The following is a 23,361-nucleotide window of genomic DNA, read 5'->3' as shown; positions in this document are numbered from 1 at the left end:
TACATCCGATTTTGATGAAATGTTCAGAGTTATGCTAGTTTGATTTTCTCTATATATTCAAATCAACATTTTGCTGGGGTGCAGGACTTGACCTTAAATTGCTTATGCTAAATTAAGCCAACTATTCAGAATTCCTGCAACCGACCAACCGAGACCATCATCATCAGTAGCGGACCGTGACCCGGAGGAGACAAAGCATTGGGGGGGGCACTGCATTGTTTGTGAACAACGCCGTGCCCCCCATGCTTTGTCTCCGCGGGGTCACGGTCCGCCACTGATCATCATTATCTGGATAATGATTTATAGAGCTAAACAAGCTACACACCTAAATAAACGCATTTCAGATTTCGACCTAGAACATGTAGAATTAGGGTAATTTAAATACCTTTCTATCATGAAAATCAATAAAGCGAGCGCGAAGCGCGAGCAAAAAAATATAGTTATTCCGATCTGAAAAGAGTCAATTTAAGCTTTGTTTTTCAAGCACTTTGTGAGAAAATTGTGGATATGGATCACAGTTAAAAATAGCTGATAAGTTTCATTATATTACTTTGAGTTTTGATATAGGACCATTATGCCATCATAAGAAAATGATGAGTATCTTCCTATTTCTCTTCATAAGCATGAGAGCGCGAAATCTCTTAATATTTTGGCCTGAAAACTGGAAATTTAAATCATTTTTGTGAGTATGATAAGATGCATGAATATATTATTTCAACAATGCGAGCGGAAATCGCGAGCCGAAATTTTTGATAAACTGTGATCAAATGGGGTCTTTAAGTAGTTTGTTTTAGAATTATTATCGAGATAAACATAACTCGCCAATCAAAATACGAGCGTGTAGCGGTAGCTGATACGTTTTGACAATCTGTCCTGTATGAATAGGGATATTTTTATAATTTTATGGAATACTGGAAAATAATAGATACCTGACAAATCTCCAGGCAAAGAATGAGGACTACGTGTCCAATGGATGCAAAGGAGAGATTGTTCGTATCATGTGAAAAGAATTATTTTTTCATGGTTATTATTTTTGTATCAAGCTATCTCAGCCCATTTTCGGGCCGCCGGCCCTGCAGCCGGCCCCGCGGTCGGCGGAGTTCTTTCCAAAGTCACAGTGGTGTGATCTTATGGCGTGATGTAATATACGTCTGCGATACCGTACCGGCTTAAAACAGGGGAGAGCTGACTGGGCCTGGGAGTCGATAGCATAGTCAGTAGAATGAGCCAAATGACGCCAACGGATTCTGTTTGGAGCCATCTTTGATAACTCAGTGTTTCCTCGTCATCTTAGGCTTTCTTGTTTCTTCTTCTGGTGAGTGATCGCAATAAAGCAATCGGACCGGGGGCAAATTTTGTTAACTTTTTGGCGCATCGACACCTTGCATGCCAGGCTTGGCCTTGGCTTGGGCGCCCAGCAGCCGGGCTCAGCTCAGGAGAGTCCGACCGTACGACGAGCATCAGTGCTGCAGTTTCCGTGACCCGTGCGAAGTTTGCATTTGCGCGACGGTCGACGCGTTGTGATGTGATCGTGCCCAGGTCAGAAATATTGTGATTAAAGTTGTAGGTTGTGGGTAATATAAAGAGATTCAAACTCCCATTAATCATTTGCCCTTGGCAGTTGTGTGTCAGACAGGTTGTATGTCCTGACAATCGATATAAAGTGACCATGGCGTGGTGACTCAAGTCAAAAAGAGCTAAAAAAATAAGAGTCAAACAGCCATTTTGCCAAAAAATTAAAATAATGTCAAGCAAAGGTAACAAGTCAAGTCTTAAATAACAACAAGTCAAAGCCTACTTAGGCCAAACTGTTAGACTTTAGTCTTTAATCATGTTGATAGATCTAGAGAACAAAACTGAAAAAGATAACAATTCAATTCATTTTTTGTGTGTAACCCAGATACAAAAAAGGCTTCAAATTGTTGAAGTCAGTGTCAAGTCAGGGTGACCAGACGTCCCGTATTTCCCGGGATTGTCCCGTATTTTGCTCCTTTGTCCGGCGTCCCGACAAACCCCCTGGGACGCCCATTTGTCCCGTATTTCAGAATATTGAACAAAATGTAGTTAATACATTTAAAAGTGACGATTTTTCATCAAATAACCAACAGATGACGAAGCAGAGACAACAATTCAATCGATAAATGTAAACTTTTGCAAGTTCTGCAGTGATTTTTTGCTAACCCAATACATTGCAAACGAACTGGCCTCCTGCCTGTGTGTGTCAGGCTACTATATAGTAATAATAATAATAATGTATAGCACTTATTACAATAGTTTCTATATCTTAACATAAAATAAAAATAAAAATAGAAATAAAAAAAATAAAAAAATAAAATAAATATAGGCATGTACATGTAGGATCAGAGCAAATTCTCAATGGTGCAAACAAACTCAAATGATAAACAGTTTTTCCACCAAAATAATCACAAAATCGGCGGGAAATTCTTATAATTATGTTATTGATTCTCAGATTAATGATTCGGAGATGTAGTCGGAGGAACAAGTTATTGACTTTTCGTATGATAGATATAGTTGTTTTAGCTTTCGTTTTGAGTCTTGGTGTGTACGATCTTTTTTTCAAAAGTTTGACAATATGTTTCACTTTGAAATTTTATTCATTTCTAAAGCATTTTACTTTTTAAATTTTTTAATTCATTAAAAAAAACCCACCAAATTATGATTTTGTTACATGATTGGACTTTTTTTGTTTGCTTGCAGTTTGAAATTGTTTTCCTCTTTCTTTATTTTCTACCCTATCCTCCCTGAACATTAATTTTGTCTCTCTCTCTGTTCATTAATTCTTTCCATCTGTATCAAATTTCCTTTTCTATTTCCTTCATTATTTATTTCCTTAAAATTTCCTTGGCTTCCTTCTTTCTTCCTCTCCGAGTGTTTCTTTTCGTTCTTTAATTCTCTCCTTCCATTATTTTCTCTTTTTCGCTCTCCCCTCCCTCTCTTTCTTCCTTTCTTTATATTATTTTTCCTTCTATTTTTTTCCCCTTATTTTTTCTTTCTTTCCGTTTCTCCCTCCCTTCCTGTTTTTCTTCTTTCTTGCAAAGAATCAAGGAAACATATTTCTTTCCTCCTCCTTTTTCTTACCGTTTATCTTTAATTCTCTCCTTTATTTTGTCCTTCACACATTTATTCATCCTCCCTTCCTTTTTCTTTCTTTCTTTCTTCCTTCCTTTCATTCTTTCTTAATTTCTTCCTTCTTTCCTTTTCTTTCTTTCTTTCTTTTTCTATCTTTCTTTCATTCTTTCTGTCTTTCTTTCTTTCTATATTCATTTCAAAGAATGACGGAAACTTTTTTTTAATATCTTTTATTTTTCTTTTCATCCTTCTTTTTTCTTTTTTTCCTTCATTTCATGCATTTCCTTCTCAATTCATCTCTTTTCTTTCTCTCCTTCATTCTCTAATTCACCCACCCTTCCAATTCTTTATATTTTTTCACAAGTCTAACACCGTGTTTTGGCTTCTTTGTTGATTTTTGTTTATCGATTGTCCCGTATTTCATTTTGTGAAATCTGGTCACCCTGAGTACACCCTACCCTCTACTATAAGTTATAACCTCGCAATATGTGTGAGTCCCCTCTACCACTACCAGTATATGGAAAATGTAAAAAAAAAAGAATATTTGATGAAAACAAAATATCAAGACTAGATCCAAGTCTAAGAGGGTGTTGCAAGGAAATATTGGAATCAATTGCAAATATTCTGTTGCAATTTTACAATTGATTGATCACTCTAAAATTAAAGGCTAGCAAATCAGATTACACTATGTAATTGTTTCATGGACTGCATTGTAGATTAGCAATCAATCGCAAATTTGCAATTAATTCATGATCGCACAGCATATGCTTGATTTCGGGAACAAAAATAGACTTGCAATCATAGGCGGCGGAAGCGGGGGGCAGATCCCCCAAAATTTGAGGTGGGGGGAGACGATCCCCCCTAAATTTTTTGCTGATAGCTGATTTTACCTGCGTCCCCCCCTTAATTCTGGTGAACACCCCTTAAAATGTGTCTCCCCCCTTAAAATTTAGCTTTTTTTTTTTTTTTTTGCTTGTCAAATTTTTTTACATGTGTCCATCATAAAATTTCTGGTTGACCCCCCCTATTTTTTGGGCTTCCGCTGCCAATGCTTGCAATTGAACCCAATTTTCTTGCAACATCCCAAAAGCAGGGTTGGGAGCTCAATTAGGCCAAGTAAAAAAAGAAAGTAGTTGATCGTCCTCGCGCGCATCTATTTTGGCCGCCGCATGGAAATTTTTGATATTTACTATTTTCAAAAATTGGCTAAAAAAAAAAAAAAAAAAAAATCGGGATGTTCCTTTTTTGATGTTCCCTTTTTCATTGCAGCATCAATTTTCTTGATATTTACTATTTTTATGGCTGCTGAATAGCGAAAAAAATCACAAAATTGGCGAGCGATTTGCTCTCATGTGGTTTGGGATCTCTCGCAACTTCAAAAACAATTGCAAAGTCCGATATCGCCGTAACTGCAGGAAAGAAAAAAATTCTGATTTGGTTTTCTATTGGAATTTTGAAGATACCATCATAAATCAGCAAGAAAATAAAGTTTGCAAACTCGGGGAAGATCACGGATTTCTTCATTTTTAGTGCATTTTCGGGACCCCGCTTCCTGAATCTGAACTAATCTGTCGCCTGCTTTGGAAATATGGCGCAGAAAAATCAATTTTAATGACGTAAATTTGTATTTCGGCGGGTATTTTGGTGAGTGATAGCACCTGTACTTCGATGTGTGTAACGGTGATTGACCTTGCTTGTTGTGACTCTGTTGGGTAATGCATGACTTGTGTGCTGGGATGATGTTATTGACTGTGCTGGCGCAACATGTGAATTTGTGAAATCAATTGAGTTTTCTAACGTCAGCAGGCAGTGCATTGAATATTTTAAAAAAATTATTTCAAGTGGGTTATTCTTTATGAAGATTGAAAATCATTAATGGGATTCCTAGAAGTGCCAATTCTGTTCAAATTTGATAAACTTTATTCTTCCTTGAGCTATTCAATTTGATGGAAAATTGTAAAAATTAGTAAATATATCTAACACAGTTACAAACATGAAATAATAAACATTATGTGAACAATTAACAATTAATTCAATCATCATTTAACATTTGATATCAATTAAAAAATGAATAAAAATTGAACAGTATTAAACAACATGTTAATGAATATACAAGCAGCTGGAAAACTGCGATGCGAAACCATGCCCAGAGCTAAAAAAGAGATTGGCTCTGGAAAACTAAACATGGCTCCATGGTAATAAAAATGACCCCACCCCCATGCATTTTTTACCTTTACAATATATATATATATATATATATATGTATATATATATTAATATAGAATAATGTTTAAATCATTCACTTGACATGAACGTTTTGTTTTACAATACAGTACCGGTATACATCAGTATAAATACATCGAAAGATTTTTATTGCATAATACATTTTCCGTATATATAGATTTCCAATCAATTGTATGTATATATATATTTATGCATTTATATTTACATACATTTCTACTCATTTATTATTAATATTGAGCATGCATTGATCACATATTTCGAGCTTGACAGGGCCTGACAACCATTTGAATAAAAAATAGCAAAAAAAATAGTAAATAGTAAGGACCTCCCTCATCACTAATGTAAAAAAACGGGCCAAGAAAATGCCTCCTTGTTTTTAAAAAGTAGACAACTGAAGAATCAAAAGTATTTTATAATGTCTTTTTGTGGTCATCATTATAAAGGGGAAGTATTACTAATCAGATATATAACTTCACTTTTTAAAATAGTGATTAGAGTTTGCAGAAATCAGCTCTCAAAAATGACTTATTTTCATGGCATATTTCTGCCTTCGTCCGTCCTCTGGCGAGCTCCATCTGAGTGACGTCACACCAAGAGCAGTGAGCAGCTGAGCTGACAGCAGCCCATTGAAGACGATCTTTCCAATCAGCGTTCTTTGCTCTTAGAATTGTTTATTCCTCACAAGATTGGTCTTATTACATAGATAAAAGTTTGAATTTTCTGAACAGTAAAATGAAATGCACATTTAACATATTTTGGTAACCGATATTTAGCGTAGGAAAAATTATTTGTTTTCAAGAAATATACGTGAATAAACAAAGCATATTTTCACTTAGAAATCATGCTTGCACCACATTGATATTACTATCAATATAAAACATAGACATTCGTCTTCACGACTGAATAAAAATTATGAAATTTAATTACGTAGCAAGTTCAGGAACCACAAAAAAACACGGCAATATCCATCGCGAAATGATTGGAATTGCAGTTGGATTGCCGAAGCATTGCGAGGCAACAGCAGCGAACGCACTTTGTATATATATCATTATGAACCCGGAAACGTTTCAGAACTCTCTGTGGACAAATCTGTACGCACGTAGTTTTTTTGTGAGTGCGGGGATCCTGGGGGCCGTTTCATAAAGCTGTTCGTAAGTTAAGAGCGACTTTAAGAACGACTGGTGATCCTTGTGGTAAATGTTATGTTCATTGGTGATTACTTAGCGCGTAAGAAAGGTTCACCAGTCGTTCTTAAAGTCGCTCTTAACTTACGAACAGCTTTATGAAACACCCACCTGGTTCGAAACTCTTCCCCGTTCCTACCAGCTCTTTTTTCTCTTTTTATTTTCATGTGAGATTCTGTTCAGTCCTGTATTTATTAAATCTTACTTCTTAATTGCTGCTTTTTATTTTCAAGTTAGATTCTCTAGACCTACTTTGGGCAGCGACTCCCTCACGGTAGTCACTTAAGAACCAAGTTTGAAAGGACACTCGTAAAATTACGTCACTCTCGCCGATGAATATTCATTAGATCGTGGTCGTGCGTGTTCAATACAAACTCTCTGCATGCATGCACTCAGTGTGTATTGAACACGCACGACCACGATCTAATGAATATTCATCGGCGAGAGTGACGTAATTTTACGAGTATCCTTTCAAACTTGGTTCTTAAGTGACTACCGGTACCCTGATCACTCACTGACTGGAGTGGAGCAACACAATGACGAATGCAGTAGACAAAATCGGTCTTTACAGTCCACAATTCAATAAAAACGGGCAAAGGAACACAGTTCTGATTCACGTTTGGTCTGAAGTTGTCGAAAACAGAAATTGAATGTCACATAACATGAAGAAAACGGTAAATTCGGAAGATATTGAACAGGTCAGTAAGGTGATTCAGTGCATGATGCACAGAGAGCTGATGAGCTCGTCGATTGTGTGACGTCATTATTCTCGACCATTTTCGGCTGCGTGATTGTCGGTCTGGGGGGCTGAGAAGGGTGTCTAATAATTTCATTTCTTGCATTTCCACGACATCTATAAGACTTTTTAGTGATATATTTGTGTATAAAAAGACAATACCTTTCCATCCATATATAATTTGTCTATAATCATCACTTTCGTGAATTTTCTTCGTGTGTATCCTTTAAAAAAAATAGTAAGATAGCAAATAGCAAGGACCTCCCTCATCACCGCTCTCAAAAAACCCGGACGATCAACTACTATCTTTTTTTACTTGGCCTAATTGTTTCATGGAGTACATTGTAGATTAGCAATCATTCGCAAATTTGCAATTAATCCATGATTGCACAGCATATGCTTGATTTCAGGAACAAAAATAGACTTGCAATCATAGGCGGCGGGGGAGGGGGGAGGAAGATCCCCCAAAATTTGAGGTGGGGGGACGATCCCCTCTAAATTTTTAGCTGGTAGCTGATTTTACCTGCGTCCCCCCTAAATTCTGGTGAACACCCCTTAAAATGTGTCTCCCCCCCCTAAAATTTAGTTTCTTTTTTTTTGTCAAATTTTTTTACATGTGTCCATCACAAAATTTCTGGTTGACCCTCCCCCCCCCTAATTTTTTGGGCTTCCGCCGCCAATGCTTGCAATTGAACCCAATTTTCTTGCAACATCCCAAAAGCAGGGTTGGGAGCTCAATTACAGAGTGATTGATCAATCGCAGTAGGTAATTAATAACATATTTTGAGCAATTGTACAGTCTAATTGTAATTTGTAATTGAAATGTTTAAAGGGAAAGAAATTGGAATTGAAAATTTTTATTTCTGATTTAAATATTTATGTAAATTATACTGTGATCCAAATTTAAGCTGAGTCAAAATAGCCCAGATATTAAGCTGTGTAAAACTAGACTCCTCCGGTTTTAGTTCTCTTTATTTGCGTCTCAGTTTCACTTATTCCTCTTCAGTTTGATAATTGAGTTTGAATTAGAACTTTGATTATTTTCTACCTCCAAACATATAATTTTCTCAACCTTACAATTACATTTAATTACTTTACTCACTTTACTTAATTTGTTATTTGATTGATTCTGAATTTCTTATTTTTCTTATTAGCTGTATAGTTACCATCATGCATGGAGCTGTGTCCTTTCCAATGTGGAGGAAAGAGGATGTATATGGGCGGCCAAAAGTGCCAAAATTAACAGTTCGAGAATTATATATACACTCTTAAAAATAAACTAAAATGCAGAAATATATCTAACAATGAAGAAATTTCAGAAATAAAGATAACAAAAAATATAGAAATTGATAGAATCAAAGATAAGTGCAGAAATAAGGTCAAACACAAAAACAAGACAATCTCAAAAAATAATAAATGATTAAAAAATACAAAGATATCCATATGTGGAGGAAAGAGGATGTACTATGAGAATGAAAGTGCACAAATTGGCCACTTGGAATATTTGAGAAATCAAATTTACATACTAGCAAAATTGCATTTTTTTACATGCAGTGGTAGCAAACGTTACAAATCTAGTGACTAATATTTTTCTTTAAATGTCACAGGTTTTACAACCTGCCTTCCATTTGCAGTATCATAATAATATTTCGCATTTATATAGCGCGTAACACATCGGAACGACGTCTCTAAGCGCTTTATAGATATATTATTACCTGGTCATTGGATCCTTGCATGCCTGCATACAATGTATGCACCATCTCCACTCCCTGGGGAGCATTCCAACAAGAGTTCCAAGACTCAATTGCTAGGCATACTACATAGGCATTCGCATCCTACCGGGTACCCATTTAACACCTGGGTCGAGAGTGGCATATTGTGGATTGATGCCTTGCCAAAGGACGCTAGGCCATGGTGGGATTCGAACACATGACCCTCTGATTACAAGGCGAAAGTCAGAACTGCTACACCATGGCACTTCCACATCATTATCATTACATAACATGTTAATAGAACATTTCCCCTACATGTAGTCTGCACGTTCAGACCCTTATTGAAACTTTGATCCACAGATGGGTCTTCACACAAGACTAGCACGTATACCGTACCGTACAACTTTCTGTTGAACAAAAGGACCTTCTGTACACAAGCCATTGGCAGGTGCCTTAGGCTGCATATTCAGACCACTTTCTTCGAGTGAAGGGTTTGCACTAGTCTGCTGTGCAAAGCCTTCATTTGAGTTTATAAAGGGTCTGAATGTGCAGCCTACTCATGCCTTGTGTACTGAAGGCCCTCTCGCTCAAGTTTTTTATGTGCTAGTCTTTGCATGAATACCCACTTGCTGATCAAAGTATCAATCAGGGTATGTGCCTTTAGACTATGTTTGCACATAACTAAGCTGGTGCACTGGCTTAGGTCCAGGAACGAACAATGTTAATTACTAATTTAGTTCTGAGATAATTACTAGTATTATAATAACTCTGAACTCTGGTTTAAATTAAACCCTGGTTTAAAGTTGGGGTTTATCTATGGAGATCCAATTGGAGCACAAAATCCAGTACGCATTCAAATTATGAAATTGTTCATAACTGTCCTGGAATGATAACTGAAGTATTTTTTTTCATTATGAAAGCAAAAGGAAACAAAATAGTAAACATAAGTCTCAAGTAAGCAATATAAACATAATTTTCAAACGTTTGGCTACCCATAATTTTAGCACAGAGTGAGATCATGGTCTAGGATAAACCTGACTTCAGGATACGGGCCATTGAGTTTTCTAAAATGATAACACCTTTTATTTTTCTTTTCAGAAGCAGAGTAGAAACGCTCCCTCAGTCATGGGGTATTGCTCTGTCAGCGACTTCTACGCCGGCAAGACCCTGATGATCACCGGCGCCACTGGTTTCATCGGCAAGGTGATGTTGGAGAAACTCCTCCGGTGCTGCCCGGATATATTGAAAATCTTCCTCCTTGTAAGACCAAAATCAGGCATAAAGGCGTCCGCCCGTATTGAGGAAATCACTTCCGGAATAGTGAGTTGAATTTGTATTTGTATTGTTTTCATCGGCCTATTTGTTTGGCTGGTAGATGAATTTAAAATTCAATTGTGTTTTTACCTGATTGCTATAAAGAAAACATGAATGCTTGTAAGAAAGCAACCAGAGGACCGATGGCTCAAGGTCCTCTCCGAGGGACCAGGTAATGAGGATAAATGCCTTACCAAAGGGCACTAGCGCACCAAGTGGGAATCGAACCCGGGTCACCAGAATCCAAAACCCCCGCTCTACCGACTGAGCTATCGCGCCTCAAGGTTTCTGATAAAAATATGATATGCATTCAAAGACTGAGTGAATTGAGACATGTACATGTACTTACTGCGTAGAAATTGGCAGTAAAATAGAATATTGTTGAGAGCAATAGAGCATTGTTAACATCTAAAACACATGTTAATTTAGAACATTTTTTTTATTTTGATGTATATTCATTCGTCATTTTTTTTTAATTCCTTTTATTTTTTTGGCCTCTGAAGAAGATTCTGCTAGGATCGAAAGCTTAGGCCCCTTTTGACTCTCTTTTTTTTATTCAGTGTGCTTTTCTTTTTTAATGGACATGCAAATTTCCCGTAGAAATAAATATGACGTTGATGGATTTCCGTATACTTGAGGTTGGTCAGATCTATCATAGCTCCTTGTAAGACGGGGCCCTGCTTGTTTTTGAACAAATTCGACTTACATGTAGAAGAGGTATAGGCTACATATCACATCTTTTCCATATATGGGCCCATTTTACAACTTGGGGGGGGGGGCCACTTACATTGACAAGTGGGCTTATTGTAAAAAGAAGGGTCCTCGGAACGGGCTTCGGAACTTCAAATGTTTGTGAGAACGGGGGTCCTTGGAACGGATCTCCGTATCTCTGCGTATGCATCCCTATGGAACGGGCAGTCGTGCATGATGCAGCTAGTGCGGCCTCCGCCGTGTGCGCTCGCGCTGAGGCGATGGTCGAAAAGCGCTCTACGGCCGCTTTCACCAAAATTGCAGCTCCTTGTAGCAGATCAATGCGACCGGCGTAAAAAAAAATATGCGAAGCTTTGGAGCAGATTTCTTTCTACTTCTCGGTATGAAGAAAATGCCATGCCTTGGAGCGGCTTTCTTTGTTCTTTTTCTCATTAAGACAAAAGTGCTATGCCTTGGAAAGGAAATTTGAGTGTAATACCATGCGCGACCAAAAAAACACGTAAAAAAGATGTCTTTTTCGCGATAGGACACGTTACGTACACGTGATAAGGGTGTCAAAAACACAAAAATAATGAAAAAAGGGTATCTATTTCGCTAAGAAAATTACGTGTTTAGGGTCGAATATGCGGGGATGATAAAACAAAATTAAAATGTTTTATAAAGGATGTCCTTTCTGCCCCAACACTTCGTGTTTAGAGTCCGGTTTGCGCGAGGTGTAGAAGGTGGGGTCGTACTAAACCAAATAAGGTAAAGCCGACGACCGAAGGACCCGTAGCAATAGAACATTCCTGTACTTGTTTAGGTTTTCATTTCAGGGAAAATTTGCCAAGAGTGTCGTTTTGTTTCCAATACTTGTTAAGGGTAGGGTTTCACACGCCAATACTTGTTAAGGGGTGCATTTTCAGAATATGGAAATTACGTGTTTAGGGTGCTTTTCGAGACCCCATGGTCGCGCATGGTATCCACTCGTGAATGGAAGTGCCCCCCCCCCAGGATATGATTGATCCGATCAACTTCAACTATATGGAAATCCATCCGTGCCATAATTTTTTTTTCTGAAACAAATTCCTTAGTATCCTTTGTCAACAAATTAAGCACACTAAATTTTCATGAATCCGATGGATTTATATATATATATATATATATATATATATATATATATATATATATATATATATATACCTAGATTCAACCAAAGGGCGAATGCTCGAAAATTGTACGCAAAGGGGAATTCAACCTATATCACGTTAATGAGGCTATGCGTGATTAAATTTTGATTTTGATAAATATTTGTGAATAACGGGAGGTAATATAAAAAAGTGAGGACCTTTTCCCTGTGTCCTTGCGTTTAATTTGGAATATACAATTTTTGGTTCTCCCAAAAATTCTCCCTAAGGTATTTTTACCCCACAATGAACGAAAGGGGCCTTCTCCTTTCAGTATTTGTAAAGTCGGCTCCTTCGCCTTATTAACTGGGCAGTATTTATTTTTTTAAAAATGAGAAAATAAAATAAATTTGTTTATTTTACGATCAGACAAAACAAAAATTAATGTTTTTCTAGAAAATATATTGCACCACATGATATTAATAATAAATATAAATTTGTAAATGCATGCAATTCCCCTTTTCGTCACATATAGCAGCACTATATTCCCCTTTGTAAGATCATGCAATTCCCCTTTTCGTCACATATAGCAGCACTATATTCCCCTTTGTAAGTTCATGCAATTCCCCTTTTCGTCACATATAGCAGCACTATATTCCCTTTGTAAGTTCATGCAATTCCCCTTTTCGTCACATACAGCAGCACTATATTCCCTTTGTAAGTTCATGCAATTCCCCTTTTCGTCACATATAGCAGCACTATATTCCCTTTGTAAGTTCATGCAATTCCCCTTTTCGTCACATATAGCAGCACTATATTCCCTTTGTAAGTACATGCAATTCCCCTTTTCGTCACATATAGCAGCACTATATTTCCCTTAGTAAGTACATGCAATTCCCCTTTTCGTCACATATAGCAGCACTATATTCCCTTTGTAAGTTCATGCAATTCCCCTTTTCGTCACATATAGCAGCACTATATTTCCCTTAGTAAGTACATGCAATTCCCCTTTTCGTCACATATAGCAGCACTATATTCCCCTTTGTATATATGCAATTCCCCTTTTTCGTCATATACAGCACCACTATATATATTCCCCTTTGTGTAAATGCAATACCTCTTTTTGTCACATGTAGCACCACTATATTCCCCTTTGGAAGTACACGCAATACCCGTTTTTGTCAAACATAACACCACTATATAGGGGATTATTTTTAAGAGTATTAATAAGAGCTTTCCGAAAGGAATACTATGATATTCACAGAGGAAAGGAATTATTTCTCCCATATTCAAAATGGTGAAAGAGAAAACCTACAAAATTTGCGGTCAATAACGTTGCTCAATATCGATTATAAGTTGATTACAACAGTACTCGCTAATGGATTACAGAAAGTCCTGCATAAATTGATTGACGAAGATCAGGAGGGATATTAGACGTGGTTTTGATGTAGCAAGGCTCATTCAGGATGTAATTGATATTTTCAAATACAACATAATTAAAGCTACTTTCGTAGAATTAAGCCGTGTGTCATGGGACAATAGATACGTACGTCATGTATTGAACTGTGCGGACATCACAATCGCAAGCCGGTCCCGATTTCAAAAGCTGAACAATTTTTTCGGAAATATATTTAGTCGTGTTATACGCAACCTGCCGAAAGGTGTCTATTTTTTGTTGATTTTCACAAAGCGTTTGACACGCTAGAGTGGAATTTTATTTTAAATTGTTTAAGAGCTTATGGTTTTAAAACTGGATTTAGGAAATCGATAGCTATATTATATATATTCAACAACGTCATTTTGAATGGATGGCTAACATATTATCGTCTGTTGAGAGCCATATGGGCGTCATTACATTTTAAAGGTGTTCCGTTCGGAGCCAGAAGGGCGCTATTGCTGTACAAAGTCAATAGCAATAGCGCCCTTCTGGTTTCCAACGGAACATCTTTGATCTGCAATAGCGCCCTTCTGGTCCTCCGCCGACGATATATTCCCATCAAGAGGCGTTACTCGTTAGACAAGGATATCCATTACCGGCACCTTTGTTTATTTTGGCATTAGAAAAAAAATAGCCCTTAAAGTGAGAGATACAGAAAAAAAAAGTTTGGGGGAAATCGGACAGGTAATAAAAAAAAGTTATGACTTTTTAATGATTTGAAAAAAAATGGGCAAATCAGTGAAAACTTTTAGACATGTCGCCAATTTGATGACGTCGTTGGTGCACTAATTACCATAATTTTGTTTATATTTATAGTGCAAAATGCATCATTTCTACAGTACGTAAGCTACAAAGTTTGTATTGATGTAAACATGCATATAGGGGATCTACCTATCTATCATCATGGAGCTTTAGCTCCATGATTTAAACACTCATAAATTTCTTATTAGTTGTCCGATTTTTCTCAACTTTTTTTTTTGTTCTGATCATCTAATATTTCTGATCCTGTTGAAAAAATATTTTTGGGTAGACTCTTCTTTTTAAAATATGTGTTGCAAAAAACGGTGTCAATGAGTGATCATGATTGGGGGGGGGGGGGAGGGGTGACCGGTGAGAATGCAAGATTCTAACCTGCATGTATTATTTTTCATAGATGGTTTGGGCAGTGGATTACCGTGATTCATAGCATGGCGGTAAGGAGGTTAAATACTGAGCAACGTAATGTAGCCTACAGCGCAAGCTGGGGGATGATCATGGGGTGGCATGGGCGTACCCCCGCCCCCCCCCCCCCAGTTTGGGATGGTGTTCAGTCAGGGGAAAGTGAGTTAAGTTCTGAAAAGGGTTAAAGACCGCCCCCCACAAAAAAGTCTTCACGACTTATTGCATATTAAAAGGATCATGATTATTTTAAAAAATTGAAGTTTTGGGGCTGTATTTAAGTTTTTTTGTTTTTTTTAATTTACAATCAATAAGGTAGTGGATGCCCATTCATTTTAAGACTAATTACGGCAATGGGATGTTGATTACAAACTCATTATGCGCCTATATTCTTGAAGTAGGTATACCAATTTAAGGCATAACACATTTATAGGCATATCAACTAATCCACCCACACTCTTCGCTCATTTCACGTTGTTGTTGTGCACCCCCCCCCCCCAAACACACACTCAAATAAACACATTATGAGATTGTGGTCATTGCCCACTAGGCGCGTTTGATAAATAGAAATTCAATTCATCTCATTTCCCTCATTCCCTCAAACGCATGCCCATAGTTGCACCAAACCAAGCAATAGGCCAACCACCTCACACACCCCTATACGCATGTATAAACACCCCCCAAACAAAAAGAACACTTACATAAACACGTATAACATACATACACAAACACTTTTTCAATATATTTACAGACTAATATATGTATCCCCACACGCCACACACACACATATTAAAAACAAACATACACCAATACCTGTACATGAATAATAGTAAAGTCTGTTTTGACAGTGGGATTTAGATAATAAGCTTGAAGCTTACAAAATTTGTGGTGAGAGCCCCCTCCCCTGTCCCCGCAAGAAAATGAAATAAAAAAATAATAAAGGTGTACGCACGGCAGCCACGTTTATTGTGCCCCCAGGGGGGGGGGGGATACCTGGAAGAGTAACTTTGTCTTCATATGGAAGAATCATTTCACCCTGAAACACAATGTCGTGCGTTTCTAAAACACTCTAAGTCTTACTCTCTTACAGTAACTGCAGGCAGTGTTATTGAGAAGTCTGCATGATTATTACCCCCCCCCCCTGCAGACAAATGAAGAAAAAGACTGCGTCCAAGATTAAAGACAAAAACTTACACCAACAAATGTCATACGAGGACAGAAGTGCATCTGATTAAGTGAATTTTAATGAAACAAGCAATCTATCACAATGTGAAAACATCCATTCATACACAATGTAAAAAGACAATTCACAATGACGTTGAAGCATGAACTGCACCAAACCTGGGTTACAGTATTGCTCGGAATAAAGTTGACACCCTCCCGAGGGGTCACGCACCTACCGCGAGACAGGCGTGAACCAAAAAATTACCGCCAGCCAATTTCACGTGTGAAATTCCCGCGGTAATTCCCGCAGGCCGCTGGCTGAAGAGAGGCCCAATTATCACGTCAAACACGAGATTTTAGTCAGATCTGATCACCATTTGTCCATGTACTTTTCGCCTCAACACTAGACACTTTTGGGTAAAAACAAGACGCAATCTCAAGCGATCCCGATGCGATCCCGTCAGTTTACTGACGGATGTTCTATTGTCACTTGGTCTATTTATCAGATGGGCTAACAACATTATGGCTAAACCCACTTTGTTCAATTCTCTTAATCTACCATCCAGTCATTTGCACTTCAAAATATCAACCCGATAGACAGTAGGTTGAAAAACTGCCTCGAGCGCGCGCATCAGAAAAATTCCCGCTAAAAATCCATGTGCCCAGTTCCTGACCGAGTGACCCAGTTATTGTGACATCTTTGGCTTAAAGGACGAGTAGATTCCCTTTCCACTGTTTATTTATGAAGCTAGCTAAAGGTTTATTTTTCAGTGTATATGTTATCAATGACGTCTTCCGTTTAAAAGGAGTAGATAATAATTTATGTCTTTTATTTTTATCTCCTGTTCTTCAATTCTGTAATTTTAATCAGGTACGTATTTCATTCAAAGAACGAATATTTTCATCATTTTTCTATTCATCATTCAAAGAAGAAGATTCGCTTCCCATCATAGGCGGCGGAAGCCAACAAAAATAGGAGGGGTCCACCTGAAATCTTGTGATGGACACAGTTAAAAAATTTGACAAGAAAAAAAAAGGTTATCAACTAAAATTTTAGAGGGGAACCATCCTCCCACCTCAAATTTAGGGGGATCTGTCCCCCCCCCCCCCCCGCCGCCTATGCTCATCGTTTTCTGTTCATTGTTTTTTTTTAATTTTTAATCAGTAATACGTCGTTTATTTAAAGGACGAGTAGATTTGCTAACCATCATATTCTGTTTATCAATTCTGTGTTTTTTTGTTTTTAATTTCATCACTTACGTTTTTATTCAAAGTAGATTCGCTTTCCATCATTTTTCTGTTCATGAATTCTGTATTTGTATTTTTCTGTTACGTCGTTCATTTAAAGGACGATTAGATTACCATTATTTTTCTGTTCATTGATTGACTTTTTTTCATGTAATCGTTACAAAGTCAATTCAAAGGACGAGTTTAATTCAGATTTGAGTTTTATTATGAAGTTATGAAATAGAGATTTAGAATTAAGTCAAAATAATCATACATTTAAATAAACAAACCTATGAGATACGAGATCTACTCAGAATGGAACAGAGATTACTAGATTTGCTAACTATCATTTTCTGTTCATCAATATTTTTGTGTTTTTCCATTACTGACGACTTTTATTCAAAGAACATTCGATTTCAATCATTTTCTGTTCATTTATTCTGTTTTTTTTTTTCATTCAATCACTTGCGTCTTTTATTCAAAGAACATTCGCTTTCAATCATTTTTCTGTTCAATTCTGTATAGTTTAATTGCATCGTTCACTGCAAGAACGAGTTGATTACCTTCATATCATTTTTTAGTTCCATCAATTCTTTTCATTGTTTCATCAGTTACGTCTTTTATTTAAAGAAAAAAAAACCGCTTTCCCTCATTTTTCTATTCAACGATTCTGTATTTTTATTTTATCTGTTACATCGTTCATTCCAAGAACAAGTAGATTCACTTTCCATCATTCCGACGTTCAGAGGACGAGTATATTTGCTTTCCATTTTCCTGTTCATCAGTTCTGTGTTTTAATTAGTTGTTTATTCGAAGAACTAGTAAATTTGATTTCCATCATTTTCTGTAAAATTCTGTACGTTTATCGGTTACGTCTTTTATTCAAAGATTATTCACTTCCCATCATATTTCATTTTATCGCTATCGATAACACATGATTTTATACCCCAAAAAGATTACTTTTCAATATCATCATTCGTATATTATTTATTCTCATTCAATTCTTATGTCTTTCACTTTGTTTTCTTCCTGTTCTTCTTCTTTCTTTACCTTTATCACCTTCATTCGTTCATTCAACATATCATCCGTTGCTTCTCTTGTATCCTTATCTTCTTTATCCTTCATTCCTTCTCCTCGCCGTCGTCTTCTTCCTCCTACTTCTCCCTCTTTTCTCTTCGATCGGCCATCTTGAACCCCCCTTCCCGGAAAAAGAAAACCCGCAAGTGGCCCTGCTTTAAATGCCTAGCATCAGCACTTTCTGAAAAATCTTATTCAGTCCCCCCCTTACATCTTCCTTAAATATTTTATATGCCTGTTAGTGTTACTCTGTTCCCTTTCTCCCCGTTCATCATTCCAGCAACAGCCTGCCCCTGTAGGCTATATCGTCTTTTTACGCCCGCCCGTATGAAGGACACACTCGGTGTCCGTCTGTCCGTCCATTCGTTAACTTTTCCTTCTCAACATGATAACTCCAGTTCAACTTACCCGAGGCTTATATTATTGGTGTGTATATGATCCGGGAATTCTATTCCTTTTGAGGTCAATTAAGTCACTACCTTCCAGTTTTCTTGCTTTACCAATATACTCCATTTTCCGTGGCACAAAACATTGACAAAATATCATAAAAATGTTTATGGGAAATGTTAAAATCATATAAAAATGGTTTTCTCATTACTATAAAACATTTCACTTACGTTATAGCTGTAACGTAAAAAAAAACATTTAAAACATAATTCCCTATAAATGTATTTCAGTAATATTAACAAAATGTTGCAATGGTATCTTTTTATGAATTGACTCGTTTTAATCCATGTGCATATCAATTATCTCTTGCTAATATGTTTATGTATATTCATTTTAATGTTGCCCTGTGTATTGTTCGTCTATATAGAACAGACAACCAGGAATTATTGCAATTGTTTCTCTTTTTATCGACAACAGGTGATTTTTATCCAAAATATATGATAGATTTTCAATATCATCCTCATGACCATCATCGTCACCCTCATCAACACTCCGGGCCCCAAAATGCCAACTATATTGGACAATTTGGGGGTGGGTATTCATGGACTGTCTTAATACATGTTCTTTTCAAACAGTTACACAAAAGATCAGATGTGTAACTTACAGCCTTCTCATTGTTTGCTGTTCTATAATCTTCACACCTCTATTCATTGTCCACAAAAAAGCGCGAGACGGTGTAATTAATTGACCCCAGTTAAGTTCACATACAGCTAGGGTTGTTCAATTCAACCACGTTTCAAGAGTAATTAATATACATGTACGAGGACATCATTCCTGATCTTATCTATCTGTCTATATAAATAATGTACACGTTCGATAGGGAAGATTGATACTGAAGAAATAAAACAATGTAAGAGTCTTGTACCGTCATATTATAAACCCCTCAAAAAAGTTCCGCAGCTCAAGTTTGAGTGCTAAAAAATTTCTTAGTGTGCCATCATCATATGTAAAAGTGGTATCATTGGAAAGTATGATTATTCCTCTTTACGATCATGTGTCATTTGTAATGCCAGAGTTATCATGAAATACACAGACATGATATTAATATGCAGCAATGTAAAAACTGAAATGTTGCAAAATTCGTTGCCATGTCATGTTTGAGTTCTGCAACTCATACTGCAAATTTTAGTGCTAATAAATTTCTTAATGTGCCATCATCATGTGTAAAAGTGATATCTTTAGAAAGCATGATTATTCTTCTTTACAATCATGTGTCATTTGTCATGCTAGTGTTATCATGAAATACACAGACATGATAATACGCAGCAATGTTAGACATGAAATGTTGCAAAATGCGTCGTTTGCAATAGCGAATTTCCAATTGTTTCGAGGATGGACCGAGTGCATTCACTGTCACCTGCATGGTGGAAATTCTATAGAAATGGAGACTCTTGTTGGAAATCAATGCATTTTGCAACATTTCACTTCTGACTTTTCTCGATGTTCAGGGTGACTGCATATTCCATGATTACATAATCACAGCAAATGGCATGTCATTGTAAAGAAGAATATTTCAGCTTTCCAAAGATACCAGTTTCATCTTTTATACTTCATTAACCAAAAAGATATCACCCCCAAAACGAGTTGCAAAACTTTTTTTGAGGGGTTTATATGTGTGTCTGATGGAAACGATTGAAGTTAAACAGAAGAAAAGGCGAGATCAGAAAGGAAAGAATGATCTGAATAAATAAAATACTTAAGGGTATAGGCCTATATGCTTGAAAGAGATAGAACAAGAACGGTAGACGAATACAAGACAATAACAATTGATAGTGAAGACACAAATAAAGAATAGGACATACATGTTTCGAGGTGTCGCACCTCATCCTCAGCCTGAAAATTATTAACAGAGTCATAGGTATTTATACAGTTAGGATGTCAAGTATAAATTTCAAGAATGTACATGTAGTTACACACAGTCACTGTCTACCATGTCTGGAGACACTTGCAATCGTCACCCCAATGCTAGTTAGAATGCAATACCCATTGTTTCAAATTCTCGATACTGCTCAAACAGATTTTCAACTAAAAATAAAAGAAGGACTTTTCATCAAATGGAAACAACCTCAACTAAACCAACAGGTGTGCAATTTCCAAATAATGTTATCCATTTAATTTAACCCACCCCTATCTGATGAATCCATAGAATTTGTATTTTTTTTACTGCATTCCATTTAACAATTGAATTCACACCTTGTAATCCTGTGTAACTACATACTTGACATCCTAACTGTATAAATAGCAATGACTATGTTCCGTTTATTAAAATGTTATGTTCTATTCTTTATTTTTGTCTTCAATTTGGTATTGTGCCGTTCTTTTGGAAGTATCATAATTGATAGTGAATAAAATAGGGGATAGACATAGACAAGATATTCAACAAAAATTAAGAGCGATAGAAGAGGACAGGACCTATTGATATAGAGGAATAAAATAACGGGATTGACTTAATTGGCTTAATACATGTTCTATTCAAACAGTTACACAAAAGATCATTGTGTAACTTACAGCCTTCTCATTGTTAGCTGTTCTATAATCTTCACACCTCTATTCATTGTCCACAAAATGCGCGAGACGGTGTAATTAATTGACCCCAGTTAAGTTCACATACAGCTAGGGTTGTTCAATTTAACCACGTTTCAAGAGGAATTAATATACATGTACGAGGACATCATTCCTGATCTTATTGATGCTGAAGAAACAAAACAATGTAAGAGTCTTGTACCGTCATATTATATATGTGTGACTGATGGAAACGATTGAAGTTAAAGAGAAGAAAAGGCGAGATCAGAGAGGAAAGAATGATCTGAATAAATAAAATACTTAAGGGTATAGGCCTATATGCTTGAAAGAGATAGAACAAGAACGGTAGACGAATACAAGACAATAACAATTGATAGTGAAGACACAAATAAAGAATAGGACATACATGTTTCGAGGTGTCGCACCTCATCCTCAGCCTGAAAATTATTAACAGAGTCATAGGTATTTATACAGTTAGGATGTCAAGTATAAATTTCAAGAATGTACATGTAGTTACACACAGTCACTGTCTACCATGTCTGGAGACACTTGCAATCGTCACCCCAATGCCAGTTAGAATGAAATACCCATTGTTTCAAAATTCTCGATACTGCTCAAACAGATTTTCAACTAAAAAGAAAAGAAGGGCTTTTCATCAAATGGAAACAACCTCAACTAAACCAACAGGTGTGCAATTTCCAAATAATGTTATCCATTTAATTTAACCCACCCCTATCTGATGAATCCATAGACTTTTTTTTTACTGCATTCCATTGAACAATTGAATTCACACCTTATAATCCTGTGTAACTACATTCTTGAAATTTATAATTGACATCCTAACAGTATAAATAGCAATGACTCTGTTAATAATTTTCAGGCTGAGGATGAGGTGCGACACCTCGGAACATGTTCGTTTATTAAAATGTTATGTTCTATTCTTTATTTTTGTCTTCAATTTGGTATCGTGCCGTTCTTTTGGAAGTATCATAATTGATAGTGAATAAAATAGGGGATAGACAAGATATTCAACAAAAATTAAGAGCGATAGAAGAGGACAGGAACTATTGATATTGAGGAATAAAATAAAGGGATCGTCTTAATAGAGATTAAGAGAAATTAAGATATAGATAGCAGGCGTATGTGTACGTGTGGTTACAAGAGAGGTTGATACTGACTGATGAAATCAAATGATGGATAAATTAGAAGAACTGATGATTGAAGAAATAGAAATAACCCACCCCTCACCTAGTCTGCTGGGCAAACCCTTCACTCGAAATAAGGGTCTGAATGTGCAGCCTACTCATGCCTTGTGTACTGAAGGCTCTCTCGCTCAGGATTGAAACAGCAAGTTTTGTATGTGCTAGTCTTTGCGTGGAGGCACACTTGTTCCAATGAGGGTCTGTGCCTGCAAACTACCCCTCACCCATGATGATGCCAGGTCGTCCTCGACTATACCCGATGTTCAAACTATAACTATGTTGTGCATTAGATTAATAAGGTAAGTTTATCTTTCCACATTTCTAGCTGATTGATTTATTTTATTTTTTTCATTCTTACACATTCATGAAAAACGTACTGCGAAATTTAATGTCACTTCATTGGATATATTTCTTTATTTAATTTATGTATACTGCCACTTCCTGACTCGTTTCCATTGTTTTATTGCTTGGTTTTCCCTCATTCGCTCCGTCAATCATTTTAATCACAGCATCACTATTGAAGTTTAGGGGTGGATCCAACTTTTTCAACGGGGGGGGGGGGGGTATGCTTATTCAGTAAAATCTTACAAGTTGAAAAAAAAATGTGTTTCACTCCCAAATGAAGGTAATATATGCCACGAAAAGTCTGAACATTCTTAACAGAACGGAAACACGCAATGACAAGCTCGGTCGCTTTTCTCACTTCAATTTTTTTTTATTTTATGCATCTCCCCCCCCCCCCCCCGAAAAAAATTCTGCATATAACCAAGGGTCAGGTCACTTACGTATGTCCGTTATTTTACCACAATAAATGTTTTAATGGTTCTCGATGGAGAGGGGGAGGGTGCTACCCCCCCCCCCCCCCCCCCCCGTTCCTCTACAGCTCAAATTCACTTTTTTTATCTCGAAGTTTGTTTCGATTTCAAATGGGATTTTCAATTTCAGAAACATTTTCCTTAGTAATTGTTCCCATCCTTTATATTAAAAGCTCTCGCTATGCCTCTTAGAACTTTTTTTGTCGTATTTCT

The 23,361-nt window shown here is 36.7% G+C and overlaps 1 protein-coding gene across 3 annotated transcripts in view; it reads left to right on the top strand.

The window, feature by feature from the left end:
- The first annotated feature begins 1,156 nt into the window (after window positions 1–1,156).
- The window catches only part of LOC121421314 (fatty acyl-CoA reductase 1-like), a 56,430-nt gene continuing 34,225 nt past the window's right edge, over window positions 1,157–23,361 (top strand). The window contains exons 1-2 of one of the 3 annotated variants that reach the window (XM_041615994.1): window positions 1,157–1,315; window positions 10,065–10,286. In XM_041615994.1, coding sequence (XP_041471928.1) covers window positions 10,092–10,286 — 195 coding nt within the window. In that variant the 5' untranslated portion in view covers window positions 1,157–1,315; window positions 10,065–10,091. The remainder of the gene's footprint in view (window positions 1,316–10,064; window positions 10,287–23,361) is intronic. The other 2 variants (XM_041615992.1, XM_041615991.1) reach the window with 2 other exon arrangements.

This window comes from Lytechinus variegatus, chromosome 9, assembly GCF_018143015.1.
Source record: "Lytechinus variegatus isolate NC3 chromosome 9, Lvar_3.0, whole genome shotgun sequence".
Classification (NCBI taxonomy): domain Eukaryota; kingdom Metazoa; phylum Echinodermata; class Echinoidea; order Temnopleuroida; family Toxopneustidae; genus Lytechinus; species Lytechinus variegatus.
The sequence above is the reverse complement of the archived record's forward strand: the minus strand, read 5'-3'. Positions and strand labels throughout refer to the sequence as shown.